General features: G+C 37.0%; 1 protein-coding gene across 1 annotated transcript in view; it reads right to left on the reverse strand.

Moving 5' to 3' along the window:
• The window catches only part of LOC144968673 (uncharacterized), a 64,185-nt gene that overhangs the window by 43,390 nt on the left and 795 nt on the right, over positions 1–20,000 (reverse strand). Inside the window, exon 2 of the mRNA XM_078907242.1 lies at positions 12,260–16,860. Within this exon, the coding sequence (XP_078763368.1) occupies positions 12,260–16,652 (4,393 nt within the window). The 5' untranslated portion in view covers positions 16,653–16,860. The remainder of the gene's footprint in view (positions 1–12,259; positions 16,861–20,000) is intronic.

Below are 20,000 nucleotides of genomic sequence, written 5' to 3' on the forward strand. Positions count from 1 at the left end.
AATGAATCATTTTTTAAAAAATGAACGTTGTGCCACAGATCCTTCATCAGCATAACTAACCATAATATGTTTGTCATAACTGTTCATTTTGCCGACGAAGGGTCTAATTCGTAACGTTCATTTTGAGGTCGTTGTTCCAAAAAAATAACTTGATCTTTATATATATATATATATATATATATATATATATATATATATATATATATATATATATATATATATCGCAATATTCATAAACGTGCTTAAAGCGCTTTACAAAGGTTCCCTGGCCAACAACAACACGCAACATGTGGAACGAGGCATGATACCTGTTGCGATATTGCAATTTTATTCCGACGAAGACAACGCTGTTAACGGCCAGGTACTAACTTTATACCTGAGTACGATGAGAGAATGTAGGTAAAGAGCCTTTTCCAAGGACTCAACCATGCGCCGAGCGAGGTTCGAACCTCAGGACCTTCCGATCCGAAAGCGAGGACCATACCACAAGACCACCACATAGCCGCACAACTCAGCAAAGCTTTCCAAGTTTTTAAAGGGTGGGGCGGGGTAGGTAGTCCCTGGGTTTAAAATTTTTAAAAAGACCCCAGAACATCAAATGTCTGTGCCGTGTCTTGATCTCCCACGCACGATATAGTCATAGCCATGACAAAGACGTTGTTTATTTTATCGACAAGGAACAGCAGCCTAACATTTAACCACAGAATGAGTGCTAGGACTGAAACTATCTACGGGGTAAGAAGTATAATTTATAAATTAATGATAATAACCCTGTCATAGATGAAACATAAATCATCTAAACATTTAAACTGTTCGTTCCTCTCGACGCCCGAGGCAGTGTCTGTCTGATGACACAAACGAACTTGATTTGACACGTGATTTTTCTTATTCTCCCCCCCCCCCCCCCCCCCCCTCCAATGCAGACACTCACACGCTCACGCAAATACACATAACGTACACTAACACATATTCATAATATAACATAATAGAACATGTACATAATAATATAATACATCTGAGCCTCGCTTTTTGCTCAGAGCGACCAATTACTGTTATATTATAATGAATTCCTGGATTTAAATTGGATCAAGACAGATGAATATGTATAGTTATTCAACAGCATCTCTCTCTCTCTCTCTCTCTCTCTCTCTCTCTCTCTCTCTCTCTCTCTCTCTCTCTCTCTCTCTCTCTGAAATCTAAACCTTCCGAGCGATTTGTATTGTTTGTATTCATAACATAAACAAAGACAACTAAATGCCATCCCCAAAGGAACATTTCACTCAAGACAACTATTATTGCCAAGAAGTCCCAGGCTTGTGATTTTTTTTACAAGATGAGAGTCATTTTAATTGATCGATATTTGAAGGACTAGTTTTATGGCCAAAATTGTTTTAATGTTATTTTCAATGAACGGCCCGATAAGCTCCAAAGGGCATTTCACTCAAGACAACTAGAATAAGACCCACCACCCCACTTCCTTTCCCCATCTTTGCATAGTCTCTGTGAACTTCCGTGTAATGAATTTGGATTCCTGGATCTTATGTAGTTTAGGCGAAAGAATATAGTAGCATCGAAGAATGCTGTATCCTATCCAGATGGTAGCCTCAAAGCTGCTATCCATGCTGTCATTCAGAATAATTGACTTTAAATTAAGATAAAAAAAGTACACTTAAAACAGCTGTACAACAGATGGCCTTAAGAATATTACTCGAGTTGGCGAGAGGAATAGGTGGACGATAAAAAAAGGGAGGAGAGGGAGCGGCAAAAGAGGAATTGTAAGAGTTTCGTGCTGGGAACCTTTACGTAAGAAAAACAAGAAATATTGTTTATTGATTGAGTGGGGGACGAGTCTGTTTAGACAGCCGAGCGCTCTTTATTTATTTATTGCTGCCCAACTGAAGGGTTTATCGCTATAAAATTATGATAGGACTGCTCTGTGAGGGATGACAGACGCTATACGTCGATGGATACATACGGAGTGTTCTGAGACTATGTAAATAAACGTTCTGCTTCATACAGTGTGAATTTTTATGTCTGATTAAATGAATTTGATACACTAATCGTTATACGAGAAGGAGCACCAGTAATGACGTGATATTTTTCCTTTAAATAACAAACCTTTTGATTGAGATGAAAATGCATCGTATCTCTCTGGCACTAGTCTATTTTAACTAATTTACAAAGCCGCTAATCTGTCCCTCCAGGAAAATGCGGCCGCATCGCCATCCGATGCAGCCGCATCATGTGGCCTTCCGCATCCGACTCCGCATCCGTCAGCAAAAAGCTAAAAAAAAATTTTTAAATTGCCTCTTTTTTTTTACAGAAAATGTTGGCCTTGTATTTTTTTCCTTGTAAAATCATCTCTCTGTTATGATTATTATATTTGTTATTTTCAATGTATAATGTAAGCATTTGAGTGTATTCCTCTTTGTTGGATTTTGTGCTTGTGTCCGGAAGAAACTTATAGATGATCTCAAACTAAGTACATTGGTGGTATGCTCTTGGAATCTACATCTGATCCCGATTTGTTCCTAGTTCCCCTATGTCTTACTTTTTCTTGGGTGCTTTAATTGTAATTCTAGAACTTTTTACTATCCCATTTTCTTCCTCTTTACTGGCGCTGATATGACCTTAATGTGTTGCAAGCGCAGTAAAACCCTTAAAAAAACACAATAGTCTGGTATATATTTCTGCTTTTTAGTGGTTTTAAATGAAAATGTAGCTTTTAAACCTATCAGTATTCATATGTATTGTGAAAATTAGATTTTGGGGGTTACAAAAGCACGCCAGAACATGCACAAATGTCGGATTTTTGGCATAATTTATGGCATAATGTCGAATTTATGGCATAATTTGCCCTTTTTGGGGGGCATAATATTGGCATAATTTTGCCCCAAAAATGGCATAATTCCGCGGGGACAGGCTAATAGGATAATATTATATAAATCCAGCTTTCCACGAATTTCGATTTTCGCATTTTGAATAATGTTTTTAAAAAGTTAAATGTCGAAACGGTTAGTTTTTAAACTTCCGTTCTTGATACTTATCTTGTATCTTTTTCGATTTGCTGTCAATGTTGAATTTTGTAGGCATCAGGCTCAACACTCAGGATCAACTCCAGAGAAAGTAAAAGGCGATAACCATTTGTTAGGCTATTTAAAGAGTTGTCTTTCAATATCATTGGATATGGGATTTATGATTTGAATTATTCGGTTCAGAACTAGACGTCTAGACCTAGCTATCTTGAAATGAAAATAAATCTTTAGAGTAAACATGAACACATTTGTACGTGCCTTAATTTCACATTTCTCAAATTATAAACAACTTTTGAAAAATTATTATTTATGATTATTTGATTGCATCTTAAAATATTGGATTTTAAAATATTTATTGTCATGTTTACACCTAAAATGAGTTTCGGAAAAATTGGAATGTGGCAATATGATAGACATTTTGTTATAGATCAATACTCAATCTAGAATATTGTCAAACAGAGCAGAGCCAAAGTAAATAGTGTGAAGTGATTATACTATCTTTCCCTCTTCCCTCCCTCTCTCTCTCTCTCTCTCTCTCTCTCTCTCTCTCTCTCTCTCTCTCTCTTTCTTTCTTTCTTTCTTTCTTTCTTTCTTTCTTTCTCTCTCTCTCTCTCTTATTTTTTTCTCTGTCTCTTTCTTTCTTTCTTTCTCTGTCACTTTCTACCTATTTGTCTATATCTATATATCTATTTATATACCTATCTATCAATCTATTCACTTGTCTATCTATCTATCTCTCTCTCTCTCTCTCTCTCTATATATATATATATATATATATATATATATATATATATATATATATATACCATTCCATTCCGTCCCGATGAACCACGCGAGAAACAACGTTGTAGACGGAAATACACAAGAGGTGAGAACATTAATGTATCTGCGCTCCTAAAACTGTCGAGCACTCTATGGGAATCATGCTCACCAGTATCTCACAAACGTATCCATCTGTCTATCTATCTATTATCTGTCTGTGTGCCAATCTATCTATATAGATGCTATGCGTTTACCGTCACTCAAATGATTGTTGAAGTCTTCAATCAGCCATAGAGGCGCCCAGTTCCCACAACAATTTCTCCAACAAACTATTTAGCCATTAATGTAACACATACTTTTGTGTATTAAATTTGACTGATGAAGCTAGCAGAACTGGTGAGCATTTCATTTAAACACGTCCTATCTTTAGAAAATACAGACACACTCTTTTCGTCCTAAAAGCGTTTTTAAAGACATCATATTATTATAAGGTCACAGATGAAAAAAGAAACCAAAACAACAAAAAGGAAACGAGAACCCTCACAGAATTAGATAGCCTACGCATTTGGGAACTTGGAATCACTCTTTATCAGTTTCTTTTTTACTCATAATCCCACGAGAACGTAAACGTTTTAACAATGTAAATGAACACCCGGCAAGCGTGTTGAGTGTTGGTGTCATATTGCTACTTCTAATCTACATTTCGAACCACTGGCCGATTACTTATAAATTCTCAGAGGTATACTAATCCATACTAACATATTTTGGCGGAATTCAGACATCGTTAACCGTCTATTTAGTGTGATGTAGCATTTTAACCAGTTATCTGTCGTACTCTGAAAAATACGTATTTAAAAACTTGGCCAGAAAAATCGTCCTTCAAATATCGATCGATTTAAATTACCTTCGCTTTGGCAAAACTCTCATACCTGGGACTTCGCAAAGTCCCAGATTTGAGAGTTTTTACAAAGATGGGGATCATTTAAATCGATGGATTTTCGAAGAACGAGTTTTCTAGTCAAAATTTTAAATACGAGTTTTATATATATGAAGGCTGGTTTTCGAAAACTCGTTAAGTCGATTTTTCTTTTTTTCTTTTTTTGAGATTTTCCATCCATGAGAAAAATTGAAACGTAAACTATATTTTTAAACATCAAATGGTTTAAATATTATGATAAAATAATAGACCGAATAAGACATTTTAGAGGAAATAATCCTCGATATCTCATAAAGGGAAAAACGGAGTTAGGGATCTTTGGAAAACCACTCTTCGTTTTTTTCTGACCTCTGTAAAATTTATCTCCAACTAAGTGTTATTATCTAGCAGAACCACATTAAACATCAATAATCAATACTATTTTCAATTCATGGTTTACAATTAACACTTTATACCCCTGACCTCCACGACGAGAGATGGGAATAGGTCATGTCAAGTTACTTATTTATTATACCTTACACTGGTAAAACACATTTTTAAAAATTCGAGCCAGAACTTTCCTAATATGTCGATGATCAAAATGCCCCCTATTGAGTATTTTACCTTAATGAATAGATCGGTAAGTAATAGTTTTCTAACCTAAATGAAAAAACAAAACAACAAACGCGTTTTGTCAGTGCACAATACTTGACTCGTCACTAAGGCGTTGGCGACTTTATACCGGTTAAATTAGTTGAGTCACATATATATATATATATATATATATATATATATATATATATATATATATATATATATATTATATATTATATATACATATATATATTATATATATATATATATATATATTATATATATATATATATATATATATATATATATTATAATTGCGACGACAGAGACATTGGTCTCGGACAGGCCACCAATATCGAGCGTCCATTCATAATTTATATCTTTGTTTATCGTGGACAATGAAACCAAATGATGGAATGACCCCAGGGGACGCGCGGGGCCTAATTACGGCTAAAAGCCATGCCATGCAACGTGATTAGCTGCCAATGTGCTATGCCTGGCTAACATCGTTCCACCTATTTGTGATTTATGTGAGTATATTGTTTGTTTGTTTGTTTTGTTTTGTTTGATATCGACGTATTTCAACGTATAGATAGAATGCGCTTGGCCAAGGAGTTCACAACATTGCCATCCGGAAGTATAACGGACCACACACAAACTCTGTGTAACCATGAACGTTTATAGTCAGGTTAATAAAGTTTAGTGAGAACAACTCACAAACGCGGATGGCAAAAATAATAACAAAGGCCTGAGTGACGTCATCTTCGAACTATCTATATAACAACTGATTTTGTATTTGTATGTGTACGATTAAATGTTTATAAACTATTTTGTAAAATCAAAGGAAAACTAATTACCTCCCTTGTGGTATGATTACAATAATAAAGAATTGAGTTACGTCAACTTCATATAATTGTATAGATAGTATACGCTTGGCTAAGAATCTCACAACATTGCCATCCGGAAGTATGACGGACCATTACACAAAACTTTGTTAAACCTTGAACGTTTACAGTTTAGTGAGAATTACTCATAAACGCGGATGGCAAAAAAAAAAAAAAATCAAAAAAATAACAATGACGCCAACTTCATACTATCTATAGATACCAACTGATGAAAATATTTCACATTGTGAGTCACCGAATAGAATTAACTTTTTTTCGGTTTTTACTTTTTTTTAAAAAGTATTTAGTCATTTAAAGTGTAATGAAATTGCCCTTTCCGTCCTTTCCACTACAAAATATTTAAGTTGGAGTGATTGGGGGAAAAAGTATTAAATAAGGAACATTGATTTTTTTTTAAAATTAAAAAAAGATATCGTCTCAATGACATCGCCGTTTTGGGTGTTTCTTTTTTACGAAACCCGCCGAAACCTGACGAAACCCGACAATGTTATGGGAAGTAGGCAGCAGTGGGAAGTGAACCAGGGACTCGGGGAAGTGTACACCAGTGGGGAGTGAACCTGGGAGGAGGAGGGTGTTTCTTTTTTTACGAAACCCACCGAAACCCGACAATATCCGACAACATTATGGGAAGTAGACAGCAGTGGGGAGTGAACCTCGGACTCAAGAGAGGTGTGCACCCCCACTGCTGCTTACTTCCCATAACGTTGTCGGGTTTCGGCGGGTTTCGTCTGGTTTCAGCGGGTTTCGGCGGGTTTCGTCTGGTTTCAGCGGGTTTCGGCGGGTTTCGTCTGGTTTCAGCGGGTTTCGGCGGGTTTCGTCTGGTTTCAGCGGGTTTCGGCAGGTTTCGTCTGGTTTCAGCGGGTTTCGGCGGGTTTCGTCTGGTTTCAGCGGGTTTCGGCAGGTTTCGTAAAAAAGAAACACCTAGAAATTTTTATGATTTAAATTTTTGAAAATTATAACAATTGAAGCATTCGCTAAGTGAAAAAAAAATCGAAATATCTTTCATGTTTAATGTGCTGATTTATAACAGAGAGGTACCCTTCCAAAAAGACCCGATCCCTAACAAGGCCCAGCCCTATATTTTCATCAACCATTTTCATGTATTACTTGATGAACCAAGTTAAACAGTGAATTGAAATGCTTCTCTTTGGCCAAATACAAATCAACTATTGTTGAACTTTTACATTGAGTAGGATTGGTTTTAAAGTTAAAAGTGGCTGGGCCTTATTAGAGCACGGGAAAAGACACTTGATTCCCATTTTCTCACCATTACTCATGCATAAAATAAGGGGTAGCATCATATTTTTTAAAAATTTGTTTTGATTTTGTTTTGTTTGGTTGGATGGTTTTTTTTTTTGTTTGTTTGTTTTTTGTTTTTTGTTTTTTTTTTTTGTTTTTTTTTTTTTAGTTTGGGGAGTGGGGGGGGGGGGTTGAGGGTCTTTATCCTGTTTGAGTCGTTGTTTTCTTTGGGGGTGGGGGAGGGGGGGGGGTTGTTGCTTTTTTTTTTTTTTGGTAACCTTTGTATACGCTGTCACTTTCAATTTTCTGAATTTATGACATTGCATCGCTGTTATTCAATTTTCCTGCTAGTTGTGGCATAACATTACAACGCTGTCATACTCTAACAAAAATCATTTTAAAAGTTTTGGATAGAAAACTTTCACTTCAAAGTTGACTAAGTCCCAACTTCATTAATAAATCTTAAACCTCAGACTTTTTAGAGGTCTTAGGCGCCTAAGATTTGTTGACATGTTGGAGGTATTCTTAATCAATCGAAATTTAAAGTAAGGGTTTTATGGCCAAAGTAAAAATAAAATGTTTTCTCAGAATATGGCAAATGAGATAATGTCTCCCAGAGCGGAGAACAAATTGCAGTCTACATAAATTAATTCAATAATTGTTTTTCATTGTGCCAATCAAATGTTATTATGTGGTTTATATAAACATATATCAGGATCCAGATGACAATAGGATGTAATAGTCGTGATGTCATGACTTCCTCTATTCCAGTTCAAAACTCATTGGAAGTATGTAATCAGTTTTCCGGAGGACTAACATTGAATAGGTTACATATTTAATCATAAGGTGGAACAATTATTTTAGTAGCAGGATGTATAGACAGATTCATATGGTGACGAGGCGTAAAATAGCGAGGATGGAGATCTTTATGGGCGAACGGGCTAGAAAACAAGATGCCATCATTCTAAAACCAGAAGATCAAATACACAAGGTATTTCCGGTCCTCCAGAGGACAAATTTTACAAGTCCGAGGAGATTGGAACCAGTATTTTGACATAGCACTTTTGTTCCCTATTTTGTAAGCCTATCTAATTCGTCAATCGTCTAGGGGCCGACACTGTGTTCCTTGGAATGTTTTTTTTCCCTCCTCCACCCTTCTCGCATTCCTATCTTTATCCCTAATAAGTCCACTGAGCCACGATTGATTGCATGTGAATTAACCACTTATCTGCCTTGCGACGACCCAGGTTTGAGAGTTTTTGTCAAGACGAGGGTCATCTAAATCGATCGATATTTGAAGAACCAGTTTTCTAGCCACAAGTTTAAATTCGAGTTTTTCCAGAGTACGGCATGTAACTGGTTATAATGTGATCGAGAGGAAAGCAATATGGACTGAATCAACATCAGGTTCTACGTACATGTGGCCAGCAATTAAGGGGCGGTTTGGGTCTTTTCTAAAAAAAATTTAATAACCTATATTGGGCGGTTTTAATCATTCTGTATCATCAATATAGGTTAAAAAACAACATTTATGGTGAAAATTTTTAATTATCTGTGTTGATACCCATTTTGGGATCTAATTTGGGGGTCTGACATCAAAAAATATAACAATCTTGTGGCAAACGTTCCACAAAAACTAATGAAGGAATGACCTCCATATTCTTCCCTCTTGTCCACATTGTACCATAGTGTGTCACCATAGAGAGATTTTACAGCTTTAGCTTATGGAATTTTTATTAGATCATTACAAAGTTGAGAATCAAAATGTTATGACAAAATTGATGTAAAAAATTCAGATTTAGGATTATAATTTAAAATTCACAAATCTTATCAAAAAAATCTCTCTATGGTGACATAATACATTATCTCTGTCATAACTGTGGAAATTTTCAGACAATTTCATTGAATAGATTCTGAGAAACGTTTGACACAGTTTCCCATACCCTTAGAAAAATGACATATTGAGAAAATAGCAAAATGGCTTCCCGTTTTTCACACATTTCTTACTACCTGTACCATTTTCGACTGTGTATGTCGTGCCTTATAGTCTACTTTAAGAATTTGGACTTCAATTATATTATTTCTAAGATAATAAAATATCATTTTCCACCAAAATCTCAAAATCAAATTTTTGAAGGATTTTCCTAATAATTAGACCCAAACCGCCCCTTAAAAGTGTTCCTGTCTAACTCACAATACAGAAACCCATAGAAGCCCCAGTACAGTTATATCAAATGACTCAGCGGTATGGTCTTTGCTTCGTACCGAAAAGGTACCGAGTTCGATCACCCTCCGCTGCACTGTGTGGCCTTGAGCAAGTCACCTCGCCCTAGCTCAATTGACGCCTGGGTTATTCCAGTCTTCCGTTGAAACAAATTTCCCATAAGGGATGAATAAAGGGAATTTTAATCAACATTAAAAAAAAAAAACAACGAATACTAGGAACAAAATTGATATTTCACAAAGCTACTTTCCATTTCATTGGCATACAGTAAAATAAGCAATGTTTGGCAGCCTTTTTTTCGTTGGCACTCTTACAAAATCCATCACTGCCTATAACGAGGCACTCATTCACTAAAACGTTGACCGAAGTGATGTGTGCAAAGTACCTACCTCACCCGTATACACAACACAAAGGACAACGTTTCCGATCATTGTCACCTATCCGATCATGACCTAACTGAACACAGATTGGCTTCGTTACAAGCTATCGTATCGCTCGACGGTTAAGACACGATAAATATATTGCTGGATTTGAAAAAGAAAGAAAGCAACAACTACAAAAAAGCAAACAATACAACAGCAACAAAAAAAAAACAAAAAAAAAAAAAAAAAACCAACCAAAAAAAAAAAAAAAAACAACCAAAAAAAAAAACCACAGAGAGACGAAAGGCATGTTAGAAAATCAACAGCTTTGTCTATGGATGAAAGGAAAAAAAAAAACAACTTTCAAATAATCCTATGAGTCCAGAGGTAACCTCGTTATAGAGCATACAATCCTATTATGGCCGGGGGATAATAGAATAAACCTGCCATTCCCCTCAATTTCCTTTTTTTTTTGCTCTCCCATCCCGAGGCGTGATCCAAGTGGGAAACAAGAGACATTATGAAAGAAGCAGACAATCAACAATGTTTCAAAAGATTATGCAAAACACCCATTTGTGACCCGCAGTCTCAAAACGGCATTATGACAGGATGAATAGTTACCCCGAAAAGTGAATGAAATAAATGAAATAAGGAGAAATCCGAGCTTCGAGTTTGTTTTTGTTTTTTTTTTTGCAATGCCAGGCATTGTATTAATTCATCACCATAACGATGATAAACTAACACAGGCTATAACTTGAATGTCTAGCATCTTGTTCATCCCGACAAAATACCGTTGTGAGACGATGGGTCACATTTATGCAATTGATAGAGCACTAGACTGACATGCAAACATTCTGGTTCACTCCATGTCATATTAGGTTGGGGGTGGATATTTTTAGGGGGTAGGGGGGGGCGGGAAGTTTGGTCTAAAATCAGATCTGATTAAGATACATATACTTTGCGACAGGCGTCCTGTCCAGAAGATAGTCATCATTTTATTAATTGTTACTACGCTATAGAAAGAGGGTTCAACACCGGATTCGTCGTTCTCTTGGCTTAAAAGAGATTTTTTAACGCTTGACAATCTGTCAACCCTGTCTATCAATAGACGTGGAGAAGGAAAGCATAATTTTGTGAACCTAATAAGTAATATCGTTATAGCTCGTGTAATCCTATTATCGCCATGGGATGATTGAACAGGCATGCCATTTCCTTCAACTTCTCTTTATTTTCTCCCCGGGATTCCAGTACAAATTACTGGAAGACAATAAGACAAAAAACAATAGAAAATAATAGCAGCTAATTTGTAAGAAGACGCGCAAATGCAGGATTCCGTTACGTGAAACGGCGGCCAAAATAACATGGTAAAATTAAATGATGTTCACCATTGTTCCAGACCTACGTATGGACAAGAAGGTAGTGATCTATTTGTGTATTTACATATTTGATATACGGTTATTCAGGAGGGTCTCTTTAGATCCATTTAGGCAGAGCTCTCGCCTCACAATCAAAAGAATCGGTCTCGATCCCGGATCGAGTGGATGGGTTTGTTTGGTGGATTTTTTTCGGCCATTCGGGTGGGTCTAAAACATTTGTCGTAATGGGCTAACCTTCTGTCTATAGGGTGACAAGCAACTGGTTTGATTCTTTTAACTCGGTAGAAATGTTTATAAACTCTGGCTCCATCGGCCTTGTGACTGTGAAGGGCTATCACTTATTCCTGATTGCTAATAAATAATGAGAAGAAAACCTCCAACTAAGTCATGTTAAAAATAATCTTCATTAGAACAATGATAATTATCCCAAAATTGTATTTTCAGTTATCGGGCTTGTTAATTGATTGTTAATAAAGGATTAGGCTAGGAAGCAAATGTGATGGAAGTTATACATTGTGATGTGTTTTAAATATGATGTTGAGTCTGATTGTGTGTGTTTGACGCAATGGCATAGGAATAGACAAATAAACTAAAATTGAGAGAGAGAGAGAGAGAGAGAGAGAGAGAGAGAGAGAGAGAAGAAAGAAAGAGAAAGAGAGAGAAAAGAAAGAAAGAAAGATGGAAAGAAGGAGAGAGAGAAAGATATATATATATATATATATATATATATATATATATATATATATATATATATATATATATATATATAAAGAGAGGAGTCTGGCATAGATTGCTGCATCCAAAGTGTAAGATGCCATCTTATTCTAGAGACAATGCAATAGTTACCTGCCACAGCTTGCACGTATCCGATTATCCTGATCACTTTACGACGCCAGGGCTCCCACAACACAATGGTAATTGCTGCTAACACTGCCCCGATTAATTCCAGGCAACATCCGGCTCCAAACATAAGACATGCCGTCCGCCATGCCTTGGAAGGTATTTCTCCAAAAGAAGAAGTTCCGGTGTTTTCAAGACGGTCAAAAAATGTAATGTTGTCACGAGTGATGATGATACTGTGGTACTGATCACTTTCTTGACTAGATTCTCTGTAAGTGTATTTAAAATATTGCTCACCGTATCGCACGCATAATGGACGATTTCTGGCGTATTGGGGGTCAGCAATACATAAATTGATAAGACCAAAAGAGTGGGCATGATCAGGATGCATCATCCAATATGGGGTCACAAAACTCATTAAACACGAAGCGGAAATCAAGAGTGAAAATAGAGTCCACAGCAGTGCAAGAGGAGTGAATGAAAATCTATGCTTAAAGCAATTTAGATGAATATCTGTTACCCACGAATCATGGTTAGTTAATGAAAACTGGTGATGCTGATGATTCGACTGTTGCTGTTGTTGTTGTTGTAGATTTTGGTGTTGATTTTGTTTTTGTTGTTGATGTTGTTGTGTTTGTTGTTGAAGATGGTGATGTTGGCGTTGATGATGTTGTTCAATTCGTAGTTGGTAAAAATGAGGAGGTTGTTGCTGGTATGGAACAAAACTAGGATTTTGACATATGAGTTGATCAGAAGATTGGGAAAAGCACTGGCATTGATCGCAGTATGCTCCATGTTGGTTTTGATTGTAGTAAGGACCTAGCTTGTGACTAGGATCGTGTTGAAATACGACTGGGGAAGTTTGACCTAGAAGAACAGGTTTTATAGGCAATGGTTTTTGTACTATATTGTTAACACTAGGATTGTACATGGGGCAACACTTATTCAAATCACATAGATACTCACGACTTTGGTTAGTGTTTGAGAAAAGATCGTGGTTTTGGTTAGAATTCAATTCAACTCCATTACCATTTCTTGGAGGAATGTTGAGAGATGATATCATTACTGGTGCGAGAATGTCTCCGCTGTAGTTGTAGTAGTGGTGATTTTTGGAGACGAGTGGTGTGTGCGATGTGACCACACTCCCCATTTTGTTACTATTAAAACTATTTCTTTTTGGAGATGGAATTAAATTGCTGTTTTCTCGATATTTTTTGTCATTTGCCTTTAAAGGCATGTCTCTTAAATCTTGATTTTGACATAACGGCTTTTCGAAACAGTTGACATCCGAAGATGTTATTGTGGAGGTGAAAATCATTCCCGAAGCTTTGGAATTAGTGAATTCGGAAAATGGTGTCCCAGAGAGACAGCACTTACTGTTAAGGTATTGATGAGATAAACGATGAGGAGTTATATTTTCCCTACTGGGTCCTTGGTGTGTTCTGTCCTCAAAAGGAGTAAACGAACTGGGAGGTGAAAATTGTCCGACAATGTTATTTGGAGGGGCTGGGCTATTGAAAAGCGCGTCACTGCATTGGCTGTTATTATTTTTACCGCGGTAGTCAATGTTTACACTGTCGGGATAATTTGCGTACACGATGGAAAAACGACCAGTCTTATGTTTATCCTTTATCTCCACCCTAGGCTGATGGTCGTGGCTATCGTTTTCAAATGGACAGCCCTCTTTCCCACTTCCAGACTCTATATCAATGATATTTTTCTTGTTCGCTTTTTCTATCGATTTTCTGTGCTCTTTGTCTGTTGGACAAGACGATGTGTCATTATCCTCACCAACAATGCTTGAAAATTCTTTCTTGCCACCCACGATTTCAATACTGTCAGGTTTTGATAGTATGACCTCGTTTGAATCTTGATCACAAGATAAAATTTCTCCAAGATCATTTTCTACATATCTCGCACCTGAATCTGAATATTTATTAGAATTATCCTCGATTCGAATTATCTTCGTTGAATCTTTTATTTTCTTTATTTCAGTTTCATGCTTAGTTTTTATTTCTTGTAAAGCACTGGCAATGTCAGAATTTCCAACAGCGATCACCGCCTTAAAATCACAATCAACTGTTTTGACCACACCTGTGTCATCACTTCCACCAAACTCACATTCTTTATTACAGAAAATGTGCCCACTTTTATTGCTTATTTCACACGTAGCAACACTCGCATCTAAATTTGCTGATGAACTATCAGAATTCAAAACATCAATATCTGATTTTTTCTCAGCCAATCCACTTTTCTCATAAGTTTGGCAACTATCAATCACACGACCATCACTAGTAATATGACGACGATCACTCTCCACGCAACTGGTTCCCGAGTCCAGCGATAGATTATCCTTGAAGACCTCCTCACCGTCACGACTGCTTCCTGTCCTAGAGTCTACTAGATCCACTTCCGTTGTCACCCCGTCGAGCGGTGATAGATTCCTCCTCACAGACAGTGCCATCACCTTTTCCTCTTTCTTCTTCATCTCCTCCTCTTTCGCTTCCCTAATCATATCTATTTTCTCTTCAATCGGCAAACCGTTTTCGGACCCCCCTTTACCATCCCCACATTCATTCCTACCACGTTTGTTTTCTTTATAAAAGGTTGGCATATTTACAGACAGCTCCTCTCTTCCACCACTTTCATCGTTGTTTACATACGCCATAGTTATGTCCCTATCACCTCCCTCCCCACACTCAGGCCCCATCACCTCACCATCTCTATCTTTATCTTTTCCGCCACGATTCCATTTTTCATGGCCCCTCGTCCCTGTCGATGACGCCATCTCCTCCCCATCGTTGTTTCGGGACGGTAGTGGCGATTCTGAGTCTGCTAAGCACTGGCGATTGTCAGAAAATCGATCGCGACTCACAGTTCGATCTCTAATCGGAAAAGTGTTTGTATTAGAAAGTCCGAGTCTTCCGAACGCATTATTGGACGTTTCAGCTGGATGATTGGACGTCATTGTGCTTGGCCAAGCGGATGGTGAAAGGGACTTGAGTGGGTAAAGAATGGGATTGTTGTCCGAACTGCGTGACGTCACGGTATGACCAGGTTGTCTGACCGATGAAAGATTGACTGATTGCCAATGAGTCTTACTATGTCCACACGATAATTGACAGTCTACAGTTGTAGCGGGGGGTGGAGGGGGTAAGGATGCGAAGGGTGCTTGTCTAGACCTGTACCTATTTTTGTCAACTAAATAAGATTTCTGAGATCTCCCAGAATAAAAGTCACGATGAAAATTAGTACAATTTGATTTGATTGATCCTTGAAGAGCAGATGATGAGAGACATGTCGTCTGATTTTTAAAGTTAATCACAGGATTTGTCGACGAGTCATGAAATGGAATATCACCCTTCCTAAATTCATTTTTAAATTTTAAAACTTTAACATATCTGTTGTCGCCAGCCTTACTCGCGGTAAACAGATTTGTCCTTCTAACATATTTCTTTTGCTTTCGAATCTTCCACTCTAGAGAGGTGAATTTTGCACCAATTTTGTCAATAATTTTATAAAATGGAGGGCATTTTGTAGACGTTTGTTTGCTTTTTGATCCTCCATCTCTCCCAGGAAAACTATTCAAATAGTTATCATTTGATTTCCCTCGAATCCGTTTGATTTTACCTCCACTAAACGATTTTGTCGGCCAGTGGGAATAAATATTCCCAGCGATTTTTTTTATTTCCTCTACGTTAACATCACATGCACAATCACTCACCGTATTTTTTAACGTAATAAGTTCTCCTTCACTGCCATGGAAGCAATCTAGTTTATGACAAATATTATCCTGATACTCCGATAATTGAATTAACTTACCACAACCGAAACTATCTTTTTTTAAAGAGAGTGAGTGAAAACAACTGAAATGGTTCCTCTGATACTTTTCTCTATCTTCAGCGGTTGATCTTCTCCCTCGAGAAATTATTTTATTATGATCGCACGAGAAAAAAACATTGACGTTACTATTTTGGTTTCTCGTAGTATTATTATCAGTTATTATTCCCGTGATATCAATTCTCTTAGGAAAAACACTGCATAGTTTTTTATTATAACTTTCTTTGTCACACCGTGTTTGTTTTATAGTAGAACCTCCGTAGTAGGGAATAGTACTGTCCTCTCTCTGGACAACAGTTCCATCACTGTCACGCTTACCATGTCTGGCACCGTGAGAAGCCCCGTCCAAAACGACAAAACAATTCGCAGCCAATTTTACGTATCCATTTTTTTCGTCACTCCAGCACTCTCCATCATTTTTCGATGAGGGAGAAGTACAACACTTGTTGATGAATGAACCCTCGCCGCTTTCTCGGTTCCCAATCACTCTACGCTCGTTACTATTCAGCGCGCGTTGTGAAGGAGGTAGCGGTAGTTGAAGCGGCGTCCTCGTATCCATAGAAACAATGTGACAGGGGTGTTGGTGATAACAGATTGGAAAGAAAAAAGTAATTCCGTACTTTTCGAGAAACACGCGAAAAGGTGATGAGTGAGTATTTAAACCAATGCAATTGAGAACTCAGTTACTGTCTTGTGATGGAGAAAATCGATTCCATTATGGTACAAGAGAATGCACTTAAAGAAGATGTGTCTTTTGCGCTCTAAACCTGAAAAGAATAGATAAATAAACCATTGACAATATCTGTTATCGTTTTTTCATTTTTGTCCAATACTAAAAATGTTTTCAAAATAAAAAAATAAATAAAAAAAAAAACATAGATGAGCTAGAAGTTAAACTCTAGATTCGTTACAAAGGCTAAATGTGTGAGCATTTTAGAATGTCCTTTTATCAACAGACTATGAGATGAAACACACCGATGATGATTATGAGATGATAGATTTTGTTATTATCATATACCATCATCTTACGTATGTGTGGCTATGTGGTTTTGTGGTATGACTCTCGCCTACTGATCGTAAAGTCCAGGATTCGAGACCCTCTCTGTGCGGCGCATAGTTGAGTCCTTGGCAAAGGCTCTTACTCACATCCTCTCACCGTACTAAGGTGTAAAATGAATAACTGGTCGTTAACAGCGTTGACTTTGTCAGAAAAAGAAGCTGTAATATAGCCTAGCAGGCGTCATGTACCGTCCTATATGTTAAGTGTTGAGCATGTTTTGTGGATATTGCGTAAAATAAATGCCCTAGTTTTTGTTTTATTCTTTGTTTTTTTTTTTCAACATCTTGTTCATGCCTTAACTCTTGATAAAAGGAAATTCCCAAACATTCTTACCGTTTGTTCCTGTAAGTAAAATGGAGCTTAAATTTTACTTCATCATTAGCTTTTTTAAAAAATATTTTTTCTCTCTTGTTCGATTTTCAAGTAGCAATATATTTATTTGCATTTTAACTTGTATTGGTCAAGGGTAAGTCTATATCTTTAGATTGATGAGAAAGGAAGCACCTTAAGAATAAATAAATATTCACAAACTCTGGCAAGCAAAACCATGACAAAATTGAATGGTTGCAACTCAATTCTTCGTGTTGTAGCTTTAATTAGGAGCTGACATTCAAAATATGCTAAGTCACATCCATATATTTTTTTTAATGAATTAGCACGTTTAAACTGGTAACTGTCGTACTGCGGAAAAACATGTATATTTAGAAAATTTGGCCAGAAAACTCGTCCTTCATAATATTATATCGATCGATTTAAATGACCCTCATCTTGGCAAAAACTCTATGAGTATGAGGCAAACAAGACAAATCACAAAATAAATGACACAAATTTGCAGTTTTCTCTGAATGGCGAATATACTTTTGTAGTAAGAGAAGTTGGGAGTCCATTTAACTCTGTCTTTACTAGCCATTTTCAGAGATTACCCCGAAACTTCACAGCTACCCAATTGCTCAGTTGGTAGAGCTCTTGCTTCACACGCAAAAAGGATCGGGTGATGTCGCATTTTTTTTCTGACCCTCCGTCCACCCTGCAGTGATTGGGTAGCTGCGTCTGTTAGATCTGGCGGAAAGTACTTTGCAATAAACTATTGTCCTATTCAAAAGAAAGCAAGCAATTAATATTGTCCGTTTCACGCTATAGAAACCGTGATAAACTCCGGATCCATGGGCTTAATGGCTCTGAAGAACTAGTTCACACCCACCCAACACAAAAATTGACTTTTCTTCCTCAAAGAGAAAGCAATAAGTACATTCTACACAGCATATTGTTCAGCAAAATGAGCTCTCTAACACAGTATCAAGTTTAACAGCTCAAACAAAACATTTTAATTAAATTTTGTGGTGTACAAAAGAAATTAGAATGAGAAAATTGTTGATTGCATCGTAACGAAGGTGACGATTTTCCTATGAATGGATAGGAGAGGAGATCGATATTTGAGATAAAAGTTTTCTGTCAAAATAAGAAATAATATGTTTTGTCAGTGTATGACAGAAAAGTCAAAGTGATTAGTAAACTGTTAGAGGCTATTGACTGTAAAAAAAAATATATTTTAAAGTAATGAACAAAAATCAACATAACAGCTTCGAAAAATAACAACATTATACTTAACACGGAACATTTAGGACTCAAAATTCTTCTTCAGCTAAAAAAATAGTCTATTAGAGCCATTGAACCCATGGTTACGGAGTTTATCCCGGTTTCTAAAGCGTGAAGCAGACGATAGCAATTGCTTGCTGTCCTTTGGATAGGACGCTAGACAGTCGTAAAGTAGTGTCCGCCCGATATAACAGACCCTGCTACCCCATCATTGTTGGGTGGGCAGAAGAGGGTCGGGACAAAAATCTCAACTTCCTGGGATCGATCTCGGTCTCTTTGCGTGAGAAGCCAGTGCTCTAGCAACTGAGCTAACAACCCACCCTCCCCCTCTCCCCCCCCCCCCCCCCCGCCTCCCACAACCAACAACACATACAGTTAAAATTGTGATTGTTCAAGTAAAATCCAAATAGACGAGAGGAAACAGTGGGTAAAAAAAAAAAAAGGTTGTTGCCTTCTTTTATCCCAACTTGACTTGCAGAGAATTTTTATTCAATCTAGTCGATCTGGATTTGACGTGGGGGATTGCCATTCTGCCTGTTCTTGCACAGACTTTAACCTTACGTTTGTGTGGTGATTTCAACCTCGTATTCGTTATTGTCAGTTGGAGTTTAATGGCATTTGTTACCCACCATCTCAGATCGGTATTATAACGGGGTGAACGGGATGCCAACGTCAAATAAATCAAAAACATGAACTTTGAATTTTTCGCAGTTTAATACATTTTAATCATTTTCCTTAATAAAACAAATTGATTTAACCTGGTAGGTAATTATGTTTTTTCTTGTTTTGTGTTTGTTTGTTTGTTTGTTTGTTTGTTTGTTTTGCTATAAATTCATTTTTTTTTAAAAAAGAACAAAATAATACCTGTTCTGCCTTGCTCTAGGAAATAAAAACACATTTTAAACAAATTTGGCCAGAAAACTCGTCTTTCAAATATTGATCAATTAAAATTAATCGACCAATGTTTGGCCAAACTTTTTAAAAGGTGTTGTAGCTTTTTTTTTCAGAGTACGGCACACTTTTCAGCAGTCAATCACATTTGAGTCAACCACACACGATCTATCGATAATAGCCTAGTCAGTTGAGCAGTATCGTTTCGTTTCTTGCCAAAATCTCCCACAAAAACACTTATATACGAGTCTAAATCCGATCGTAATCAAAATGTCAGAAAATGCCACCTCATTCCCATTTAATGGCATCACATTATGTATTTACATTGGCTGGAAGTCAGTACAGATTATATTGTGGTGG

The sequence above is a fragment of the Berghia stephanieae genome, chromosome 3 (assembly GCF_034508935.2).
Source record: "Berghia stephanieae isolate SIO BIC M18660-M18661 chromosome 3, UCSD_Bste_1.3, whole genome shotgun sequence".
Taxonomy (NCBI): domain Eukaryota; kingdom Metazoa; phylum Mollusca; class Gastropoda; order Nudibranchia; family Aeolidiidae; genus Berghia; species Berghia stephanieae.